At 42.1% G+C, this 24,361-nt stretch overlaps 1 protein-coding gene across 10 annotated transcripts in view; it reads left to right on the top strand.

The window, feature by feature from the left end:
- KALRN (kalirin RhoGEF kinase) overlaps positions 1-24,361 on the top strand; it is a 668,527-nt gene that overhangs the window by 532,822 nt on the left and 111,344 nt on the right. For all 10 annotated transcript variants that reach the window (XR_007243596.1, XM_048485754.1, XM_048485753.1 and 7 more), the window contains one exon: positions 19,699-19,945. Coding sequence is in view for 9 of the 10 variants with exons in the window: in XM_048485754.1 (XP_048341711.1) it covers positions 19,699-19,945 (247 nt within the window). In the remaining variant the exon portion in view is untranslated. The remainder of the gene's footprint in view (positions 1-19,698; positions 19,946-24,361) is intronic.

Below are 24,361 nucleotides of genomic sequence, written 5' to 3'. Positions count from 1 at the left end.
CCAACTAGAAATTATGCCCTAATGCCAAGCAGATAAATTGTGTGATTACTGCATAATGAAGGAAAAGCACTTGGTGCATGTTTGTAGTCTTGACATTCAGTGAACTGGCTATTCTTGGCACACATTTATTTAGATCCTCCCAGAGACCTTGTTTTTCTGTACTTAAAGGTGATGGGAGCTTAAGACTGCCGAGAGAGCATGCCTTTTCATCATTCTGGTCCTTTGTTGTTAAAGATTCTGGAGTTTAAACTGCATTATGCCTCATCAGTTCCTTGGCACTTAATGCCAGATTTTTGGGGGGCTGAGGGTAAGTGGATGAGGAGAGCATTTTGTTTATTGGTGAGTAAAAGAGGCACATGTTTCTTTATATGCTCAGAGGCCTGCATCCCTTTATGCAGGAAGCTGGTTTGCAGTTAATGATTAAATCCATATAGCTGGACTTAGTTCATTCATTTTTCTACTCCTCCCATGGCCTCACCTTCTCCTGAGGTAAATTTCCTATTGCAAACAAGGAAAAGTGATTCCAAAATTATTTAAATTCGCTTCCCTTTTTTGCCCAGTTTTCTGCCGAACATTTGTACATGCCACTGTCAGCAATAAAGAAATGAGAAATGAACAATAAAGAAGTAAGGTGCCCAGAGAGAAGATGTGACAGGACAGAATTAGGTGAGAACGAATTTAGTCAGAGTGGAGTTAGTTGTCTGCTTTCAGCTTCCGTTCCCCAGTTGGTTTCTTCAGGCAGTCAGAACAGAAAATTGCTTGCATGTTTTGCCTTACATCTCTGCAACCAACAGGGCTAGAGACTTATATTTAAAACAAGGAAGCCATGGGACCAGAATTAAGTTTCACTCTTTACTGTGACTGCCTTAATCCTGTTCAATGCCTCATCCCTCTGGAACTGTGCTGAAAAATAATGCTGCAGATGTGGCTTTTTTGCATGATATCTACATTAATTCAAGAATCTCCTCTTTGTGCAGTTTCAGAATAAATTCCCTATCATGGACAGACTCTTATCATAGGCAAAGGTACCACTGTATCCCGCTGTGTACCTCACTCTTAGAGGTTGTTGCCTTCAGTTAATAATTTTCTTTTGATGTCTATTCGCACACCAAAGATCATCCAAAGCAACTTGTTACATCAATGCAAACCCCGCATGCAATACAAGTATTTTTCTGTTTTCCATGCAAGCCAGCCATGTGTTCAAGGTGAGACAGGTGCCATGGGGATTATGTCTGCACCTCTAGCTATCCTTGTTTGATGACTGGGTGAAGGGCTGTTGTGGAACAGAGTGGAAGAGCCCATCAAATCCTGCTTGTACCTCTCCATCCTGTTAGCTACAACTGTCAATGACAGAAAAATGTCTTTACCTTGAAAACACACTGATGCATATGGAAAGCTGTGTCCCTTCATAATCCGTGTAAAATCTCTTCCAAATCATACAAAGTTCAGACATCTGCTAGCTATTATGAGCTCTGCTTGCTAGAGATAATAATAATTCATAGCCATCAGGGCTGGGGGTGGGGGGGCGATCCTCAAAGTGTTAACAATATTTTTTCTTTGGTACTTACAAACTGGCCCTTTGTTAATTTGGTTGCAACTCCCCATTTTCTTTTGAAAGGACATCATGTTGTAGGCCATAAAAGTGCAATCACAGGAGAAACAAAAATGGAAAGTGGAGGCAGGGACGAGATCAGCAAGCAACCTTGTTTTACTTTTCCAAACTGTAAAAAGGAAGACATCGCATTTCATTTCCATCTGCTACCAGATTGCTAGGTGAATGACTTCCATCAAACATGTGGGAAAACGTGGTCTTGAGGCATTCTCGGAATAGAAGGGGGGGTAATAGATCAGCTTTCAAATTTGTCATGGAAACATCTTGTCCACCCCAGCAACAGTGACGTCAGCTGGGCTGGGTCTGCAAGACAAGTGTTAGTTTGTTCAGAACACACCTGTTCAACAGCAGGAGGGCAAGGTACAGAGGGTTTCGCATTTTCCATCCATTGGTTAGATAAAATCTGATTTGTAATGGGCTTTAGAAAACAAGATGACCTATATGTTAGGTCTCAATAGGTTGTGTTCTCCACGGAAGCCTGGACTGCTTGACTGACACAGAAATGTAATTAATAGAAATGTTACAGTGAAAAAAATTTCCTTGGCTTTGGAGAAATCAGTGATATTATTCTGTTCACTCTGAAGGAACCTCTTGCCTTCAGCTTTATTTTTATTCTTTGTTTTATTTTAATTGTATTTGCATATGGACAAAAGCCATTAATTTCTGTAGCCAATGTAAGATTACAGCAGCATTTAGCAGATGTTCAAGACAACAGGGTCACAGTAATGCCTTTAAAACTTAAACCTTTCACCTCAGTGTTTATAGGGAGTCTGATTTTCATATCTATTGCCTACTTAAATGGCTAATAACAGGTAAAAAGTTATCTCTGTGTTTTGCTTTCTTGTACCTTTGTTACAAATAATGATGACGGCATGATACTTACAAAATACAAACATTGATTGGGTTACCTATTACAGCTAGCAGATAGAACAACTCGGTTTTGTAAGTAACAATTTTCTAATTACCTTGCTCGTGAGAGTATATAGTAATTCCTTTTCACTTCATGGTGTAATGTAGTTGAAAATCTGTGACTGCAATCTTAAGGACACTTTCCTAAGGATACTTTCCCTCTGAATAACATGGGACATACCTCTGAGCAGACCTTGTTAGGATCGAGCCCTGTACAAATGAAATTGATAGATTCCTAATATACAATTTGCATGAAGTAGAGAGATTATACACATTGGTGTTATATAATTCTGCTGTGTAAAAAAAATTCACTAGCTGAACAGATAAAAGGTTGAGAAAGGGGGACAGGGAGGGCATGTGTCTGATGGCATTACTGTGAACAGATTAATGGCAGTACAAATCCAATACAATTTAGGGCATTGCTGCTGGGGCTGAAGCATAGGGAAGAATCACATTGGAGCTGCTATTGATGATCTATCAGATCTCATTGGGTAGAGACAATGTTTACGTGGTGGTGATCTATGTAAACAAGGATTTTTAAAAAATGTATGCCACTATTAAGTAACTACAACACGATTTTAAAAAAATACTTTAAAAGATATCTGTCAAGTATAACATTAATATCATTAGTAAATAAAAATTGTAGTGCTGTGTGGTTTCCGGGCTGTATGGCCTGCAAACCACACAGCACCCCAGTGATTCCGGCCGTGAAAGCCTTCGACAATACAAAAATTGTAGTATGGGCAGATTTTTAAAAAATCTAAACTAGGCAACATGAATTGATGAGCAGCTTAATTTAATTCATGTCACAACTATATGTAATACATTCTGGAATCCTGGAAGGCATTTAAAGTTTAAAATTAATTTTGTGTGTTTTATAGTGAATAAAATAACTGATTAGCAAAATAGGATTGTGTTTAAATTTCACATATGGCTGTTTAACTGAATGTCTTTGTAAATGAGACATTTATTAACCACATAAAGAGCCTTAATTTCCATCTTTTAAAGTTGATGGGATATCACAGGAAAAATTGGAGGATTAAGCTTGGTTCCTAATTTGTTGACGATCTCTCATTGCTGGTATTACTTTCCTATAATTACTTTATACTATCCTGCAATACAGATATTAAGACATCCACAGGCATATGATATGGAAACAGTCCCCTGTAAAATCAATGAATTTATTTGCAAGTAATATTTTAGCACCTTGAGAAATCAGACTCTAGTGCAGTGGTTCTTAACCTTCCTAATGCCGCGACCCTTTAATACAGTTCCTCATGTTGTGGTGACCCCCAACCATGTCTCGGTTCCTAAGACCATCGGAAATATGTGTTTTCCAATGGTCTTAGGCCAAGGACGTAGGTAAGGGGGGGATTCTTGGGTTGACCCCCCCATTGCATGTCTGAAACTCCGCCCCCCATTTGTGGTTTTTTTGCATTTTAATGTGTTTTTTTCAGTTTTTGGCCTGCAGGGGGTGCATTTTTAGGCTAGCAGCACCAAAATTTCAGGCCATTGTCAGGTGACACTCCTGATGATACCAGCCAAGTTTGGTGGAGATTGGTTTAGGGGGTCCAAAGCTATGGACCCTCAAAGAGGGTGCCCCATCCCCCATTGTTTCCAATGGGAGCTAATAGTAGAGGGGACTACACTTTTGAGGGTCCATATCTTTGGACCCCCTGAACCCAACTTCACTAAACCTTGGTGGTATCATCAGGAGAGTCTCCTGCTGACACCACCCAGGTTTGGTGAAGGTTGGCTCAGGGGATCCAAAGTTATGGACTCCCAAAAGGGGTGCCCCATCCCCCATTGTTTCGAATGGGAGCTAATAGAAGATGGGGGCTCTACCTTTGAAGGTCCCCTGAACCAAACTTCACCAAACCTGGGTGGTATCATCAGGAGAGTATCCTAAAGATACCCTGAAAGTTTGGTGGTGCTAGCTTAACAATTGACCCCTGACAGCAGGCACCCCCCAGATTTCCCCAGATTCTCCTTTTGAATCCAACCCCTTTGGCATGGATTTAAAGGGAGAATCTGAGGTCCCCAGATTAAACCTTGAAAGTGATGCTGTTTCAGGGTGGGGGATAATCCACCCCAAAACAGCATCACTTTCAATGTTGTTTTAACTGGGGACCCCAGATTCTCCCTTTAAGATGGATTTAAGAGGAGAATCTGGGCACCCTAATTTAAACACCATTGAAAGTGATGCTGTTTGGGGGTGGATTTCAGCATCACATCAGCCACCCGGGGGGGGGGGGCGCAAACCTCAGGTTTTGCACCAGGCTCCATTTTCCCCAGCTACCCCTCTGCCTGGAGGGGAGGGAGAAGGGACTGCCGGCTACCAGCTGGGAGCCCAGCCGGCGAGGGGTGGGCAGGGCAGGGGAGTCTGGCCTCGGAGAGCTACTTTTATAAGCACTGAGGCCATGGGCGGGGCTTGGGGAGGTGTGGTCACGCCCCCAGGGCCAGGTGGGGGCATAGCCTTGCCCCCGGACCCCCCCATAAAAAATCTATACCTAGGTCACTGTCTTAGGCGACCCCTGTAAAGGGTCGTTCGACCCACAAAGGGGTTGTGACCCACAGATTGAGAACCACTGCTCTAGTGGAAGGTATAGAGGGGATACCAATTTATTTCCATCTAAATGTGATTGCCTTCTGTAGCAGATGCCCTGACCTAGGTGGCCAAAGCTCAACTGGTTTCATCAGATCTCAAAAGCACAGCAGGGTTGGTCCTCATTAGTGGTTTTGATGGGAGACCACCAAAGGGTACCAAGGTTGCTATGCAGAGAAAAAGAAGTACTGGCAAACTACCTCTGTCAGGCTCTTGAAAACTGTTGGGTTCCCATGTCAGCTTTGACTTGATGGTACTTTATGCACACACAGTGTAACAGTTGATTTGCTTGTTTTGCTGAAGGCAGTTTGAACAATGCTGTGAATGTTATGACTATTAATAGGTACTGTTTTTTAAGGTTGACCTCAAGAAGCTGGAAGGATTCCATGCTCTCACCTTTAATCGTTGATCTAATACATTATAGTCCCTTGCTTCAGTTGCCACCTTCCAATGTCTCACATGGGTTTTTTCCCCTATATTTTCCTTTCTGTGTAGGAAAGTGAATGTACCATCCCTTTCATAGTATGCCACACATGTTTGTTTGCTATGAGTAAACCAATAATTGTGTGACATTGTGTACATTTCTCCAACAGACAAGTGACATTGTGCACATTTCTCCAACAGAGAGACGATCTTTGTGACTCAGTGCAAAGTGTTTCACCAGTTCTGTCCATGGCAGAGGTAGAATGTTCACTTCCGAAGAAGGTTGGCCCTCACATATAATATGAGGTCACTGCTATTCATTTACCATAATCAAGACTTATACAATATGCTGCATGCATAAAACAAAAAGTCAAAATATATGCAGAGACAATCGCTCTGTATTTTTTAGATTCCAGTTGATACAGGATGCCAGAGACTGGGTATTGTGGGGAGTTAGAAGGAGCATGCATATTACTCCCATTCTGTAGCCACTCCATTGGCTGCCCATCTGTCACCAGACTCAATTTATAGTATTGGCTATGACCTACAAAAACCCCTTATGGCAATGCATCCGCATGTCTTCAAGACCACCTCTCCTCCTATATTCCACCACAACAGCTTCATTCTTGTAAGCCTTTGTAATGCCCTCTTCCTTTTCATTAAATATATATGTATACACACAACTAAAAAGGGACAGACCCCTATAAAACTGAAGAATATATGTATGTGAAAAATGTTCCCTAAGGCAGGTTCTGCTAGAAAATCTATAATTATTACAACTGTGTTCAGGCACATCACACTAGTAGGGCACACTATTTGATCTTCCAAGAGGCTATAACTAACTCTTTTCCTCCTAGTTTGAGCCGTACGTGGTCTTATATCGAGTACTGCATCTGACTATAAATTTCATTCCACGCAGCTGTGTATGACCCGCTTAGTTAATAGTATAAAACTTGGTTAACTGAAATAGTTTCCCTTCCCCTTAGCTACCAAAGTTTAATTTTCTATCTGTTGCCTATTAGGTGAAATAGAAGTACTTGGAAGGGGTTGGCTAGCAGCATGTGAAAGAGAAGGAGAGTTTGTACCTATGAAACATGTGGAGGCAGGAATTCAGTGTCAACAATGTATAACCTGAAACCAGTGGAAATTCTGTTTTTTTGTATCTTAACACCTGTGGGGCTCCATTTAAATGAGAAACAACCACAGCTCCCCAAAAGCCCATGTAAAACATTTTTATTTGATAAGGAAAGAATGCTATGCTGTCTGCTAATTCTTCAAGGTGTTCCCCACCCCACTCCTCCCGATATCTCAGGAGTCTTATCAAAGAAGTCAGCTACCACTATTCTGTCAAATCAGTACACTGAGAACTACTAAATAAAATTTATTCCAGGCTTCCCTTGAGCTGAACTGGATGTTGGGCCCTAATTTACAGTAACTGTGCCTGAGGACAGCCAATAAAAATGAAAAATCGGAATAATCAGATTCATAGATGGGGAAACAACCTTAAAAAATGACACATCCAAAGAAGCCTCTCCAGAAAGGGGCAAAAGGGAGCCTGACTTCAAGAGCCATCTGGCTGTGCGTAGTTTGAATAATCCCTTCCAATTAAAATTAAAACCAGTTTCATATAAAACATCTGTTCTCCGATTTCAGGGTTTTAGGGAAGGAAGCACCGGGGAATCATTTGGATCCATCCATCAGCGTTTTATTTTACGCAGTCAGGTTTTGATATTTGGTTGCTCAAGGTGATACTGCCAAGTGTGTTCAGCAGTTCTGACTGTCTTTGCCATTTGAAACAAATCAGGTTTTATTTCATTCGTTAAAATCCTTTTGAGAGTTATGGATTTTGTTGTGCGTTGGGCTTCCAGCCCAGATAGTTTTTTTCAGTGCTGCTGACCATGAGCAGAGCAGTTCATTAGGACAAAGCCAATGTAAATCTACACTATCCTAATAGAGAAAGAAACAGTATTTGGACAAGGTTCTGAATCCAGCCTACTAGTCCATATTTTAAAGATACTGATCTGACTACAATGTAAGTGAGAAAGAGGAAGAAATACCTCCCCCTCAGCTGGCACATAAGCTATGACGCATGAGCACACCGTTTAAAAACTACTGTTTTGTTGTTTGTATTTGTAATTATTTAGGAATTATTTTTATTTGAACTTTAATCAATGTGAATGTTTGCAGATTAGCATATTTAAATACATATAATTCATAGTAAGTGTTCTTTAGTATCTAATATTTACACTGAGCTGGATTTTAGAGAAGTGCCATAAAATAAATGTATGCAATGTGCTAGATTTTTCAGTCCTTCCATCCCTTTGTTTTAAATAGGATGATTTATGGGTCAATTGTCACAAACAGAGGACAGCATTAAGGTAACTTTCTGTTTGCATATGCATACAATCCAGAGGGAGGAGGATGGATGCTCAGCATAGGTAGGAACGAAGTATAGTGATTTCCTTCACGTAGGTTTTAGGTAATGGATCTGAAGCAGAGCAGAGTATATAGAAGTTGTAATCTAAAACCCTCCAATTCTACAACATGCTTGCTACAATTCCGTTACTGGTTTTCCTTTTTGAATCCTGCTTGCTTCCAAAGATCCCCTCAGTAAACCTTTGGCTACCTTAATTAGACTCTGGTGTCAGACACATGTGTTTTTAGGTGTACACCTAAGATATATTTCATTACATTTGATAGAGGCCTGTGCCTGGTTCAGCTAGCTAGTGACTGTACCGTTGGTAAGAAATTCAGATTTGCTTTTCCTCAGTGTTTGAAATATTCAGTAGTTGCCTATCCTGATCCTAATTTAATACTTTGTTTTGTTGCACTGTAGTAGCAAAGAGTGGCTACTACTCCTTGCTACAAAGAGTAGCAAAGAGTGACTACTACTTTTTGCATGGTGGAAACCACTGAGACTGTTTCCAAACTTGTGGATTTTTTTGCTTAACATCTATTCCTGTGCTAAAGCTGTCAACAGATACAGTATAAAGCTTGGACTCTATCTGGTTAGAGACCTTATCACTGAAGGTTCTGAGACCTTTGCTGAACCAGGCCTGCACTGACTTCCTTAAAATGTCTCTGACTTCTATAGCCAGATGTTGAGTGAAAGGGGGGGGGGAATAGCAAGCACTGTGCCATATGGAACAGTGACTATTCCAAATAAATTTGGATATTCTACTATTCCAGGGTAATGCATGCGTGGCCTTCCTTTCCTGAAGTATATGTGAAAATCTTTCAGACAGAGCTGCTCAAGCTGTGTAAGCAGATGTCTTGTGTGTGTACATGTTGCCTGCATCAGTCCAAAAATCAGCAGAATCAGGATGTAGTTGAGGTTGTCTATTAGGGCCTCCTGAGGAGTCACAATCTGCCCAGCAGATCTGGAACACTGAGAGGTGCCTGTTATCTGAGCTTGTAAAAACATTTCTTTTACCTGTCGTTTCTGTGCGTCTCCACTCAATTGTTGTTGTCTCTTCCAGCTGTTATAAAACATGCTGGATGTATCTTAATTTCTATGACTGCATGCAGTATGGTTCTTCCTTGGATGTTTTGTCATCATCAGTGGCAAAACTGATTGAATCCGTCCGTCCGTCCCTCCCTCCCTATGCCACATAATAATTCCATTTATAGTGAAATTGTTTTAGTTATCTATATGTTTTGATTTCTGGTGTCCCTGTTTATACAGGTAATTTTATATACACTCAGTCTTGCTAACTTTGTATTTATTTTATTTAAAATAGTTCTACTAACCCACATGCTCTTGGGATGGTTAAAGAACATTTTTTTAAAAGTATAAAAATAAAAGACGTAAATACAAAATCAAAACAAGCAACACAACCAAAGGAATCAGCAAAGCAGATTCCAGTAGAAAACCATAAGCAGAAGGCAGCAGAAACAATTATAGTTTCTATGAAAAGCTTGAGTAGAATTTTTAATGGCTTTCTCCTGATGTGTGAAGGTCAACACTGGTAACACCAGCATGGTGTAGTGGTTAAGAACAGATGGATTCTAATCTGGAGACCCGAGTTTGATTCCCCACTCCTTCACCAGAGTGGCAGAGGCGTATTATCTGGTGAACCAGTTGTGTTTCCACACTCCTACATTCCTGCTGGGTGACTTTGGGCTAGTCACAGTTCTTCAGAGCTCTCTCAACCCCACCTACCTTACAGGGAGACTGTTATGGGGAGAGGAAGTGAAAGGAGCTTGTAGGCCACCTTGGCTCATTCCGCACATGCAGAATAATGCACTTTCAAACTGCTTTCAGTGCTCTTTGAAGCTGTGCGGAATAGCAAAATCCACTTGCAAACAGTTGTGAAAGTGGTTTGAAAATGCATTATTTTGCGTGTGCGGAAGGGGCCCTTGAGTCTTCTTACAGGAGAGAAAGGTAGAGTATAAATCCAAAATAATCTTCTTCAAAATCTAAACAGATATGAGCAGTAAATTATTTTATTTACAAAAATTTTATCAGGGCTATGACAGTGACTAATTCTGTAGGTGTAAAGTTGCGACAGAGAGTTCCCTGTCTGGGGTTGTCCCCTACTTCAGCATTTTTCGAACTTAGGTCTTGTGAAGATACTCCAAAGGTCTGCAACCGCTTGGTAAAGACAAATTACAATCTATTTATGCATCTAGATAGTGTGAAAATTGAATCCTCTCATTTTTTTTAGGCTAGGGCGTCATGGCATTGCTGTTAGATTCAGTCACATAGGTTCCATGTAACCTCTGAGCGTTAGCTAGAAAATTTTCTTATTGATTGCTAGACACTAATCGTTCACCCTCAGGAATTCTGATTGGTTAAGTGGCATCGAAGATATATAGCTGTAGTGCACAGCTATTTCTGTTATAAAATTGAACTGTTTTTCACTGGAAGGACTTCAGCTGATGCACACATACTGGGAGAGGGAGGGGAGACTATTCCATGCCCATAGACCAGGGGTCTGCAACCTGTGGCTCTCCAGATGTTCATGGACTACAACTCCCATCAGCCCCTGGGAATTATAGTCCATGAACATCTGGAAAGCCACAGGTTACAGAACCCTGCCATAGACAATAATAGCAAGTGGCAGTTTTCAGCTGAAGTTCAAGTTTTGTATGATGCTGGCCCTTTTCTATATCATAACTCTGAGTGCTCTTTTCCATCCTGGTTCAGCTGGCCTGTATCTTGAAATTAATAACTACAAAGCATTTTTAATGACTTGAAATGACTACTGCTGAACGTTGCAGGAGAATGTGCCAAAACAGGACTTCAGCTGAACATCAAGATAAAGGTAATGACTACTGGAGAATTACTCAGCTTTAGGGTGGACAGGGAGGAAATGGAAATTGTTGAAGAGTTGCTATTCCTCCTTGGCTCCATCATCGATCAAAAGGGAGACTGCAACCAAGAAATCAGAAGGAGACTGAAACTGGGAAGAGCAGCCATGAAGGAGCTGGAAAAGAGTCTTAGGTGTAAAACTGTGTCACTGCCAACCAAGATCAAGTTAATTGTTGCTATGTTGCTATGCATTGTTGCTATGCATGAGTATAAAAGCTGGACAAGAAGAACGTAGATTCCTTTGAAATGTGGTATTGGAAGAGAGTGTTACAGATACTATAAACTGCCCCCAAAAAACAATTTGGGGGGGGGGGGTCTAGATCATATCAAGCCTGAATTCTTCCTAGAAACTAAAATGACTACACTGAGGTTATTGTACTTTGGTCACGTAATGAGAAGGCAAGAGTCACTGGAAAAGAATAATTCTAGGAAAGGTTGAAAGTAGCAGAAAAGAGAAGAGAGAGACACAACATGAAGTGGACTGGTCCTATAAAGGAAACAGCAGCCCTTCGTTTGCAAGACCTGAGCAAGGAGGATTTAGAGGACATTGAGTCACACGGTCTTTACATTATTTAGGCTTTCCCACCCCACCCCAGGCAGAGTTTGGGCCGTGAGTTGGAAGCGATTCGACAGCACTTAATATGGATCTTGTTTTGTTTTGTTTTGCTGTCTCTGGTGGTTTAACCATAGAACTTTAGCCCAACTTGAATTTGTCTTTACTGGGACACACCAGAACTGACACCGCAGCATCCCAGGTGACACCATTCATCCCCTCAGTTTCCCTTGGCAGTTTTACTCCAGTTAGAGCTGGCAGAAGGATGGAAAGTGGGAAGCCTGGCCTCCCAGAAAAAAAGGGGTATCTTATATGTAGCACATGTTGGGATGAAAAGGGAAGAATGAACCAACATGACTGATGTCAGCAGTTTTAATGAAAAAAAAATAATTTCTCATAAAATTAGACAGGGAACATTGCACAGAGAACATTGCACAGAGGACATTGTGTGTCTCTTTCCCTTTTACGCAGGTGGGCTCAAAAGCAATTTTACGATTGAAACCTCACAACTGTGGAAAACTTAATTTTCCTGGCTGGGTTGATAGGTTTGATATTTCAGCGCAGATAGAACCAAGAGTCTAATTCCTTTCCCTCCTGTGTCAACGTGTGAGTCTCTCCACCGTTCTCTGCTCCCCCTGCTCTCTGAATTGCGTGCTTAAAGAAATTGGCTGTCATCCAAGCCTGATGGCAGGAATCCTAACAAAAATGGTAGCTTGCATTTAGCATTCAATGCAGACATCCGCTGTTTAAAATCTGCATAGAGGTGTGCACTGTTGAATGTATATGAAGAGAGAGCTGTTGTGGATTTGTGCAGTGTGTGTTAATGACATTTGCTTATTTACCATGATAAATTGTCTGGGCTTTGCTCACTACTTTTGACAGACATGAAAGTAAACTACATCAGATAGGTACTACACAGGGAAAACATCTTTTTTTAACAAAAAAGAAAATCGCCACCTCCTCCCTAGAGTTTTTTTTTTAATCTAGAAGTGTCTATCATTCAGTATTACATGTGAGCTTTCTCTAGTAAAGTGTCAGGAACCGATCTTTTGTGGCTCATCTGCCAGCTATGATGGACTTGGGATAATACTTTGGGTTGCTGAGAAATTATTTGAAACCATAATTCATGTTTTATGTTAGAATAAAAAGCTTCACTCCTTCATGTCTTCACCTTTCTGGTCCCTGCTGGTCAACACAGATGTACAGGAGCCAGTATGAGAGCCAGTATCTCAAGAAAAAAAGCCATTATGCATGGGCAGCAGAAGTCTCCAGGTAGAAACTTGACTGCAGAAATGGAACAAGACACAAAACTATAAGATAGCAGTTAGACTAGAGCAGGAGTCTGCAACCTGTGGCTCTCCATATGTTCATGGACAGCATGGCAGGGGCTGATGGGAATTGTAGTCCATGAACATCTGGAGAACCACAGGTTGCAGACCCCTGGACTAGAGGTATCAAACATGTGGCCTGGGGCCCACACCAGAACCCCTTGAGAGAGCTTATCAGGTTCACGAGCCAGCTGAGACAATCCTCCCCACCTTGCTACCAATTTGGCTTGGAGAGCTCGGTTCACCAAACCAGATTGGTGGCAGGAGGGGGGGGCGGGTTGCCTCACCTGGCTTGTGGGCCTGATAAGGCTGGGCTGGCAAGCCTGCTGCAAGGTAGCCAGCTGAGGCAGCCACACACCCACATCCCGGTGCTGATCTGGGCTGGTGAGCCTGCTGGGGGCTCACCAGGCGAGGCAGCTGTCCCACCCCCAAGACTAGCCCAACCAAGTCACATTTATGTCATATCCTACCCTCATAACAAATGAGTTTGACACTCCTAAGTGAGTCTTTTCCAAAATGCTTTCAGGCACAAACAGGCCTTAATTGACTAGCCACTCGATTCCATCCTCTCTCATATGCAGGATTCTACCCACAACAGCCTGCCCTTTTCCCAGAGTCAGACTACATTCCCAGAATCAGACTTGTGCACATCACCAGAGAGCACTCTCTTCTTTCCCAGAAATAGAGCTAAGCCACTCTGTCACTCTACCAGTCAGAGCTACCCTTCACTCTGCTCTTTTTCCTGAGCCAGGCCTGAGCTGTCATTGCTCTCTTCCTTCTCCTGAGTTTCCTCCAACATCTCATCCCCCCTCTGGTGACTGGATGCTGGAACAGCACTTCTGTGGGTGCACCTGAGTGGCTGATTTTCCCCTCAGGGGCAGGACAGCCTCCTGTCCATCACACAGATCCACTAGTTCAGTAACGCTGACTCCCAAGTAAGTGTTCATAGACTTATGGCTTTAAAACAGCTTTCTCTTTGCACACATTTTATTTGGCTGTTTCTCTATTCTTAAGAGCTAATTGTGAATCTAATTGCATGTTGATAGAGCAGGGTTATTTTCCTGCGGTCTGAAAGTTTCCTCTTGAATCCAATGTTTTTATTTTCCCCTCCCTCCTTCCTTTTTTATTTTGTTTTGTGTGTGCTCAGACTATGTTAACATTTCCTCCTCCTTTACTGAATGCAAGCATGAGTGCCTTGTAAACTGCAAAAGAAAATGAAGAAAAGTTACTGGGGGGATTTATTGCAAAGATAATGAGATGGAAGCATATCGCAAATAATGGCACTAACCCATTTTCCCGTGAAATATGGCCACTACGGCATTATGCATTGCCTTGCTGTTATCAAATTGATTTTTATCAGGAATAGAATAGAGGTAACTAATGATGAACAGGTAGTCATTTTAATCTGCATATCATCATATCCAAATTAAAGCAATGGTTTCAAATTAGACATTAAAACCATTATTTTTCTAATCAACTTATTAAGAAGTATGAGCCACAGGTACAATCTAGTAGATGATTAAAAGTGCAGTCCTAAGCAGTGCCATACCTTTTAAAGGTTACTAAAATCAGTGGAAAGAAAGTCATGATTTAAGTTTCAGGACTGATCTCCACATGCCAGAAAATCCAGTGGGTAAAGATCTGAATTGATGCAATGGATTGCACCATTTTTGACTGCAGGGAGGCAGTACTTTAAAACGCCCTCCTCTATTGGAAAAAAGTTCACTACAGGTACTCTAGAAGGTCATGGCAGGGCCAGGACACTTCTCCCTCGTACAGTTTTTCACTTGTAGAAGAGGCTTACTTTTTTTTTCTTAATGTGGAGGAGTGTTCAAAAATGGGATGGAGTCTAAAGGAATGCAGGCCATTCTGCCACTTCACGATTCTACTACCTTGTTCTGCTGAACATTTCGGCCAGGCCTCTGCCATTGTTTTCAAAGAGATGTCATAGCAGTTTGGTCCCAAACTCTGCATTATGGGAAGATATACACATATACATATCAGTAATGAGTGGTTGAAAGAATATGTTATGCTATCGTGCCTCTTAAGTAACATGAAAGGGAGACCATGTGGAACATACATAACCAAGAGGGATTTTATATGAGCCACAGAGGCACACAGGAGGAAACCTTGAACTGCATAGGCTGTTAGTAAGAGCCGTTTTATTTTCTGGTTCCAGCTCAATTTGGCTGTTCCTAAGACACTGGATTCCAACACTGGCTGGTATAACAAGCCAAGAGAGCCAATATGTTATACAGCTCTCCGCTAGCTCAGATAGTCATGAAGTATGTTATCTTTAAGCAAAAAAATAAATAAATGAAGTACTGAGACGGGCTGTTGTGCAAGATGTGCTGACCCAGGTCGTGTACAGAGGCTGACTGGTACTGGATGCTTGTTGCCTCAGTAGGCTCCGGTTGTTTGGTTTCATGTGTCAGGCTTCATGTCAACGTGCCTTTGGCTGCGTTCCTGGGCAAAGTCTGGCTCAATATTTCCTTCTTCTGGAGCATGACTGGTACTTGCAGGAGAGGGTGGCGATCCATCTGGTCCACAGGCCATCCCATCCCAGCACTTCACCAATTACCCTTAAGACTGTACTGCCACAGCTTGCCTTTGGGCCAGGTGTTCCCTATCTGTGAAACTGTGATAGGCTGTTTCTAGGCACAGGTGTTTAAAGGGGTGAGAGAAAAGATAGCACCACTTACTGGTGCCACTGTTAACTCTGGTTATGATGTAGTCAACATAGCTGGCAACTGAACAGTCAGCCATTAAAAATAAAAAATATGTTCTTTAAACTCCTCCTGAAAAAATCATTCCAAGTAGCAGGGAAGCTTCACTCCAGCATGTTGAATATAGATGGGTCCAATATATGATACCTCTTCACTCTTGTATAGGAAAGCGCATCCTCGTCTAGGAGCATTAAATGGTACCATGTTTGTGGCTTCCTGTTCGTTTCATCTGATTAGCTCATTGCTGAGTCTTTCCCAGTCGGCCAGAGTGGCATTTGTTCATATGCGGGAAGTCGCTGTATCTGTTCGGAAGTGAACTTTCATCACAGGTAGAATGAAAGTGTGCCCCCTCTACTGTGACCTGATCGAACCTTTGATTAAGGTTCTCAGTCCTCATTGTGTATCTGATACCTATCAACTCTCTCAAAAAGGCGAGTACTTCTGCGGAGGCTGGAAGTACAGCTTGTCTGTTGTGCTGAAAATGAGTTCTCAAAATGCTCCTTAAAAATACTGCTTTCTGACCTTGTTGGACTTCTGTTGAATTGATCTGGGTGTACCCCACTGTGATGAAGCCATATCTTGGCTTGAGTGACATTATAAAAATGAGAATGTTGTATGAGGTCTCTTCTTAGTAACATTATGGAAGGGTCAAAAGGGATTCAGATGTTCCTTAAACACCAAAGTGCAAGATATGCTACTCTTTTGCCCAAAGTGACCTTTGTTATCCCAGTTGATTAAGAGTGTATTAATCTGTAGATAACCAATGTGACAAAATGATTTTTATGTTAGCCTTTGTCTGAGAGACTGGGGCACAAATAATTGAAGGGAATGCTTTTGGCTGTCAGCCGTGCTTCCTCTTATTTCAGTGTTCCCACCAAGCCTCCAGGGGATCCAAAATTCCTTTCGGGTGCCCAAAGAATCTAGTTAGCAGATGCCTTACAAACTTTTAGTGCTGTCTCTTTTTTTCTCTTTTTTCTCCCACACGAAAACTAACATTTCAAGACATTAACATTAAAACTAACATTTCAGACACTTGCCTTGTTTTGGTCTAGAAAGTTGGATGCTGAATATTTTGTACATATGTGGCCATATGGATTACCACATTGGAGTGGCTTGTTAATGTTTCTCTTGGAAATTAAATGGGTACATTTCCCCCTTTTCCTTAACCCTCCTACTATCTTTTCCGAAGGTTGTATGAAGAACCTTAAGAAAGACTCCCTCTGCCATAACAACACTCTTGGCCTTGTTCTTACAGAAACATGAGGAATGTGTCAAATTAAATGACTGTTCTGGATAACTTGGTTAAGATATTAATTCTGTTTAGGTCTGCCCAGGCATATACATACGCAGAACCATTCTATTCTAAACAGAGTGTTTCTGTATGGGAATGGAACTTGCTAAAAGACAGCAAACACAGACACCTTGTGGTCATATTGTGCAACACATATATACTTTTCTGTGGGAAAATATTGTTGTTTTCAAAGTGATTAAAGGCAATTCTGTTACTGGGGGGAAATGCTACCTTCAGGTCCTGGAGTACTTGGGAGACATTAATAAGAGTCATATATCCTAAACCGTAGAGAAGTAAAACACTGACTCCCTGTGGTTATTGAAATACTAAGGAAACATTGGCATTAAAGGTGAACCAGAAAGTCCCTTGTGCTCCAATCAATGCCCTATTATAGCACTTTCCAACAAGTTACAGAGTGGTGGTTTGGTTATGCAAGTCAGGCCATGAAACTCACTGGGTGACCTTGAGCTAGTGACTCTTTTAGCCAATCCTACCTCACATGGTTGTTGTGAAGATAGAATGGAGTGTGGAATAAATATATACGCTCCTGCGAGGTCCTTGAAGGAAGGGAGAGGTTTAAAAATTTATAGAGTTGAAATTTTTACTCAGGCATGAAGCTTACTGGGCCACTTATATTTTAGCCTCCTTTACAGGGTTGTTGTGAGGATCAGAGGTGTATGAGGGCCAAATGGTGCATGGAGGCACCATTAATAAAAATTGAAGTAATAACAGATCTGAAAAAGGGAGAGGTGTACACAGGAGTGCAAGGATTTCCGGGGCAAAGCTGTGCTTACTGGCGAATCTCCCCCACTCTGATGGCAAAGAAAATTAAAGTTGCTCTTAAGGTGGTGTTGCTTGGTGCATGGAGAATGGAAATTGAAAGTGGGGCTTGAGGAAATGCATCCATACAAGAAATCTTGCTGCAATGGACATTTGCCCTGCCGCATAGCAGACACCTTTGCATAATGGGCCAGTCTTTTTCGAATTCAAAAGGTTTGCCATTTTAACTAAAAGTCATAATAAGACAGAATAAACATATCGGCAGAACTCAAAACCATCAAGTCATTTTAAAAGTCAGCCATTTGATACATGTTTGTTTTTTCCACTACAATTACAAAAGAGGCTATTATCTCTCTTTCCCCTTGCAATTCAGATGTCAGTTTTCTATGGTGGTGGTGGTGGAAAGTGCCATCAAGTCACAGTCAACTCACAGCGATCTCTTTGGGAGGTTTTCAAAGCAAGAGACATCCTGAGGTGATCTGCAATTGCTTGCCTCTGCATATCAATTGTAGATCTCCTAGGATGGTGTCCCATCCAAGTACTAACCAGGGCCAACCCTGCTTAGCTTCCAATATCCAACAAGATCAAGCTAGCCTGAGCCATCCAGGTAAGGGTCAGTTTTCTGTAAATGAACAAAGAAAAGAAGTTGGGTGGAGACTGTGTAATCTATATGAAATCTAAGATGTTAGATCTGGGTGTGGGCATCCAAAACAATACTTCCATCTCTGCTACGGATGTGACCTCTTAGATCGCACACCAGTTATGTTGATAAATCTCTGGGTTTCAGAATCTGCTTCCCCCTAAGCGCTCACTTGTTATTTTTCTCCCCTTTGTCTCAGTCTTGGATGGCAACTTCTTAAAGCAAGCGTCTGCTTTATTTAATTTTGCAATGCACCATTTGCGCTGATAGCATCCTTTAGCTAACAATGACTGTAATGATCATTGTCTCTCTCTCTCCCCCATGGGGAGCAGTAGTTGCCTCATTGGCTCCATCCTTTTAAAACAAACGAACCTGCTTTAAATGATATTTTGAAAATACAGAAGATGGGCGAATCTGAGAGGCAGCCACAGTCGACATGGTAGCAGCAGGGCAATCATAAGCAGAGGTTTTGCTCAAGTATATACTGTATAAAGCATTAACACTCTGTTGTGTTTTGGGTTGAATTCCCACCTTCCACTTTAAAGCACTTTCAGCCATTTCCACCACAGTTGGTGTGCATGTATGAGAAAGAGGAAAGCAGCTTTGAATGCACTGCCTCCAGGTTGGGTGGAGCCTGGGTAATCTGTGTGAAATCTAACATGTTAGATCTGGATGTGGGCATTCAAAACAATATTTCCAGCTCTGCTACAGATGTGACATCTTAGATGTGACACCAATTATGCAGGGAAGCTGACTTGCAATCACATGTCAGCCTTTCTGCACATAATGCACATGTGCTTTTGGTCTTTTGTCCGGGTTGCTAATGGATATACTGGTGTTCAGAATGTTAGAACAGGAGACCTGGGAGACCTGGGCTGAAATCCCCATCACGCCATGGAGCACACTAGTGCAGGGGTAGGGAACCTGCGGCTCTCCAGATGTTCAGGAACTACAATTCCCATCAGCCCCTACCAGCATGGCCAATTGGCCATGCTGACAGAGGCTGATGGGAATTGTAGTTCCTGAACATCTGGAGAGCCGCAGGTTCCCTACCCCTGCACTAGTCATTTTCTGCCAGTTTAACCCACCTCACAGGATTGTTGTGTGAGTAAAATAGGAAAGGAGAGCCATATATGCTCCCCTGAGCTTCTTAAAGGAAGGTTGGAATAAAAATGTACTAGATAACAGAGTCAAGCACTAGCCAGGCTGAAACCATCTTAGATTTTCAAGTGTGCAAACGGCATTCCATGCTCTCACACTGGGTATTTTTTTTAACTTGCTTAAGAGTCTATGTGGGCACAGGAATCAGTGATATTAGATTGGCAAGTGATCTTTTCAGATTGGGTGCAGGCAGGCTATGGATTGATGACAAAGAAAAACAAAAGTCCTGAGAAGCTTCAGTAGGAATCCTACTCATCAAAGGTTATGATTACTTGGAATCAAAAGCATGATCAAAGAGCATTATTTTCCTGCTTGACGTGACTCAATTCTTTTCTGCCCGTTTTCTCCCTTGGCAGCTGTCTGGAGGATGTGAATTGACGGTGGTGCTGCAGGACTTCACCGCCAGCCATAGCAGCGAACTGAGTATCCAGGTGGGACAAACTGTGGAACTACTAGAAAGACCCAGTGAAAGGCCAGGCTGGTGCTTGGTCCGTACAACAGAGCGAAGTCCTCCTCTGGAAGGCCTGGTCCCCAGCAGCGCTCTCTGCATCTCTCATTCACGGAGCAGTGTGGAGATGGACTGCTTCTTCCCTTCAGGAAAAGGTAGGCTGAAATCAAACAGGCTCTGATGGTCTTTTCACATTCAGTTCAATAACAAAACTTTATTCGATGGACCATTGGACAGCCCCATGTAAATGAATTGTGATGCTGTGTTCTGACACACAGAATTTATCTGATGGATTCAGCTTTAGCATGACAACCAGGGCAAGTTTAGCCCTGAAAAGTCACAGCCAAACACTTTCCTCTTGAGGAAAAAGCAATGTTAGAAGAAGTCAGAATGCATGATGTGTAGCAGAGCTACGGTGGACACAGTAGTCACGGTTATGGACACATCCTTCAGCATAATATGCAGTGGATTTGGTCCACCGCAGTATTTTGCAAACAGAAGGGTTTCTACCAGTAGTAGGATTCTAATAATTTAAAAACATGCACCCTCGCCAAGCACCCCCACCGTCACGTGCTTTCCCCGCCCCGCGCGCCCCACCGCCACCTACTTACCTGCTGCGAAGGAATTTCTTGTGGGGGTGGAGGAGGGCAATGGGGCCACTGCTCTGAAAGGCCCCTCCCTCCCCCTCCCCTGGGAGAGGGGGCTTTCAGTGCCTCAGAGCAGCCGGGGGGGCAAGGTGCCTGGTGGTGGCTCCGGGGTTCTGAAGGCCCCCTCGCTTCCCCTCCCCTGGGAGAGGGGACGATGGGGCTTTTAGTGCCTCAGCCCAGCTGGGTGACACGGCGCCCAGCTGCTCCAGTGCTCTGAAAGCCGCTTTTAACAACTGGTTTGCCAAACTCAACCAAGTTCCGTACTGGTTTAACAGGAATATGTTAAATAAATAAAAAGGGTGACTATCAAGTGCCTTATGGCAATACAGCTTTCACGTTATCAAGACATGAATTACTCATTGCCTTCCAAGTAGCTGAATACAGAAAGCCTTCCTTGAATGCTGGCATATTGTGAACTTTCTAAAGCCCCTATGTCAAGGTTGCCAGCCTAAAGAAGGCAACCAGCGGGCAACTTACACAGTGGAACACCCTTGGTAGTGCTGTCATAACATCGCTGCTGATGCAATGATGTCATTTCTGGCGTGACTTGAAAGTGACATCACCACATAGGGGGATGCTGTAGCGTTCACCCAAAATCCTATGGTATAACCACTGGGTTTTAGGTGAATTCTAGAACATCACCTGACATGATGACATCACTTCTAAGTCACGCCAAAAGTCATGTCATCATACCAGTGCAATGTCAGTCATCCTTCCAATGTCCTGAAGAATCCTCCCCCTCCTCTGCTGCACAGCTGAGTGGCATTGGACAAAGCCAGCAGACAGGCCTGACCTCCCTACCCTATGTACAGACCACAAACCTTTTGTGAACAGAACCTGACACCATGGTAAAGTACAGAAAGGCAGCAAAGGGCCAGGCTGCGGGGAGGGGCCTGGGTGAGCAAGAAGCCCATGAGCCACAGTGGCTTACCAAGGCCTGGGGGCCAAAGCAAGAGGCTTAGGCCTGTTTTACACATGGCAGCAGAATGTGATGGAATAATTTCTGTTTTGAATGCTCCCTCATGAAATAACGTCTTGTAAATAAAAGCAGAGCGTATCAGGGAGAAAGGTTCCTCCCTTGTTCTTCATATGTTCTGCTACTTTTCCACTTACAGGGATTCTAATGTAGAGGAACTCTGTAAAATATAATCCCACACCTGCAGTCCAAAGCTGTTCGCTCCATTCTATGACCTCAGCTTCCCTCCCTATCACCTCAACTAGCCAGACCTCAGACTAATTTACGCACATTGCAAAACTAAGTAGAATTCTAAAGTGGTAGGATTGAAAGGGGGGTGGGGGGAGAAACAGTCACATTCTTAATGCTTCTCCATGTGAAATCTACACTTTTTTAAAAAAACAGCACATCAGAGGAAATGATTAGAATGCTATTTCTGTTTGCTGTATTCACAGAATTGTAGGAGGACTATAATACATTCCCTCCAGTCTGAGGTGGTACAGTTCATTTGGCCTCCTCAGCACTCTGCTACCTCATTACCACCTCATTCTTAAGCAGGTGTAGCACAAGCCTTAAATGGGAGTGAGGAAACTGGAATCATTGGTGGAGAGGGGTGGGGAAAGTTGGCTGGCCTAGCCCTCAAAATAGCAGGATAAGGAATTAGAGAAGCCATAGGAATGTTAGACAATTAGACAAGCCACAGGAGCATCATACTCTCAAGCATAGACTTGAGATGTGCACAAAGAGCTAAAGGACTTCCGCCCACCACCATCACCACTCATGTAATAGAATTAGTTTCATGTCCTTTCACATTTGCAGTTGTTTCCATGGAGAAAGTAGAAATTCAATCTTTTCTTGATTAACCAGGGATGTTTGGGAGGGAGAGGAAGCTTTTGTGTTTTTCCTCCCCACGTCTAAAGGGAAATCTTTACAATGAGTAATATTCTGTCCTTTGTCCCTTGCCTGAAGGTCTGATTGGTACCCTTGAGTTCTTAATGTTCTAATGAAAAGATTGAGAGAGAGAGAGTGTGTGTGTGTTAAGAAAAGTTTACTTCCTACATTTTTACTAAAGATTTTGGCTGACGTAATTAGAAACTGGTCTGAAGCAAAGGACCACCAGCAAAAAGAAAAGGTTTGGAAGGTAGTCGACAACATGTGGACTTAATTGTCTTGTTACGTTGTTTTTAAAGTGCCTTAAAGTGTAGAGATGAAAGAGGGAGAGGTGACAGAAAAGCACTTGCTGCTGATAGAAGACTGAGCCCACAGCTTGGATGTTGCACTTCAGTTGTGCAACCTGACCTTGATGAATCTGATATTCATCAAGTAGGGCTGGAGGCAGACAATAAATTATATCAACTTCAGAGTACTGGATGTAATTTGAAAGAAGAAAATCATGGCTAGTGGTTCGTATGCGCATCCCAATTCTCCTCTCTGGTAAACAGAGACTGCAAGTTTTTGTATTGTTTCAGAAGCCTACAAAGCCTTTTTGACCATGGACATGTAGAGAACTCCAAATTTAAAAAACCAACCCTGTCTCAGGCCACCTTCACTTCATTTAACACTGTATTGCCTATGCCCTCTCCTTCAGTGGCTGATAAATGTGCTATTTCTTATTTCCTCACAAGAGGGTGCTACTGATTCTCATTGACAGAAATGTTCTCTATTCCAACAATGAGAAAATGTTTTTAAGAGTTCAATATTAATGTATGCTGATGGCCCCTCGGGGATAGGGCGGTATAAAAATCTAAATAATAAAATAAATAAATAAATAAAAAAGGGTGGAATCTGATGCCTTGTTTTCACTGAGGAGATAAATCAGTGTCTCACCTGTTCCAAGTATGAAGTGGGGCTTCACATGATCAAAGGCTGAAAAGGATTCTCTCTGTATAGAAAAGTACATCTCAGGATGAAGGCCAAAGCTGGACCCCTTCTCTATGTGATGTAGTTTTTTGGCAGAATTAAATCTTTTATGTGGTAAGGCTTTGCTACATGTGTTTTGTACTGATTGCATGTGGTTTATAGATACATTTAATACTTATTTAAAATGGCAAACAGCCAGTGAAAGCTTCGTTTCCTCATTTATGTCTCATTTAGTTTGGGATAGAGAGACTGGGACATACTCCTCTTGGAAAGGAGTTGTGACCTTCCAGTTGTGACCTTAATCTTGGGATGTAAATCAGTTTTCCATTGAAATCTGCTCTGTTTATAGTATGGAAAGTCTCTGTCCTTTGCAGTTTACTTATCTGAATTTAAGTGACTTCATTGTACCATTTGCCCCAGCCTTCAATCTGCAAGACCTGGGCAAGGCTTTTATTGATCAGATGCATTGGAGGATATTAATTTATAGAACTTCATAGGTCATAAGTGACTTGATGGCACATAACACACACACACACTATTCAATTCAGTTGTTGACTTACAGTTAACTTTGACCAAAATCAAGTGCAAGTTATAAATCAACTTTCTTCCAAGACCATCAATCAGCGCAGACATACCATACAAACCTATTTAAAACTAACTGTTTTCACATGCCAGAAATCAGATTCTTGTTCAATTCATGTGTGTTTCTTTACGTCCCACAGCAGCAAAAGGGATGAAAAACACTAGAACAGATAATTGGGAATGTGGCTTTTATTTTCTTGTATCAGTCTGTCTGGTTTTTTTTTCTGGCACTTGAACTCAGTGAAAACCGAATTGTCTAAATTGAATTGACTGATAATTTTCAAGCCCCTCCAGCCTTGCAACCAGTGGCAAGTTGCTACGGTAGTAGGTACAAATCTGTTTTGAACTCATCTCAACCTCATTGAAACCAGTGGGAGTTTACTACTGATTTCAGAATGATGTACCCTAGTTTGCATCTGTTAACAATTGCTTTTCACTCAATGCCTGAAGCAAGATTTAAAATAAAATAAAGGGATGAAAGAAATGACAAAGTGATTATATTGTGATGGAAGAAAATAAAATTACAG

Source organism: Sphaerodactylus townsendi, linkage group LG02 (assembly GCF_021028975.2).
Source record: "Sphaerodactylus townsendi isolate TG3544 linkage group LG02, MPM_Stown_v2.3, whole genome shotgun sequence".
NCBI lineage: Eukaryota > Metazoa > Chordata > Lepidosauria > Squamata > Sphaerodactylidae > Sphaerodactylus > Sphaerodactylus townsendi.
This window is presented reverse-complemented; position numbering and strand designations above follow the sequence as displayed.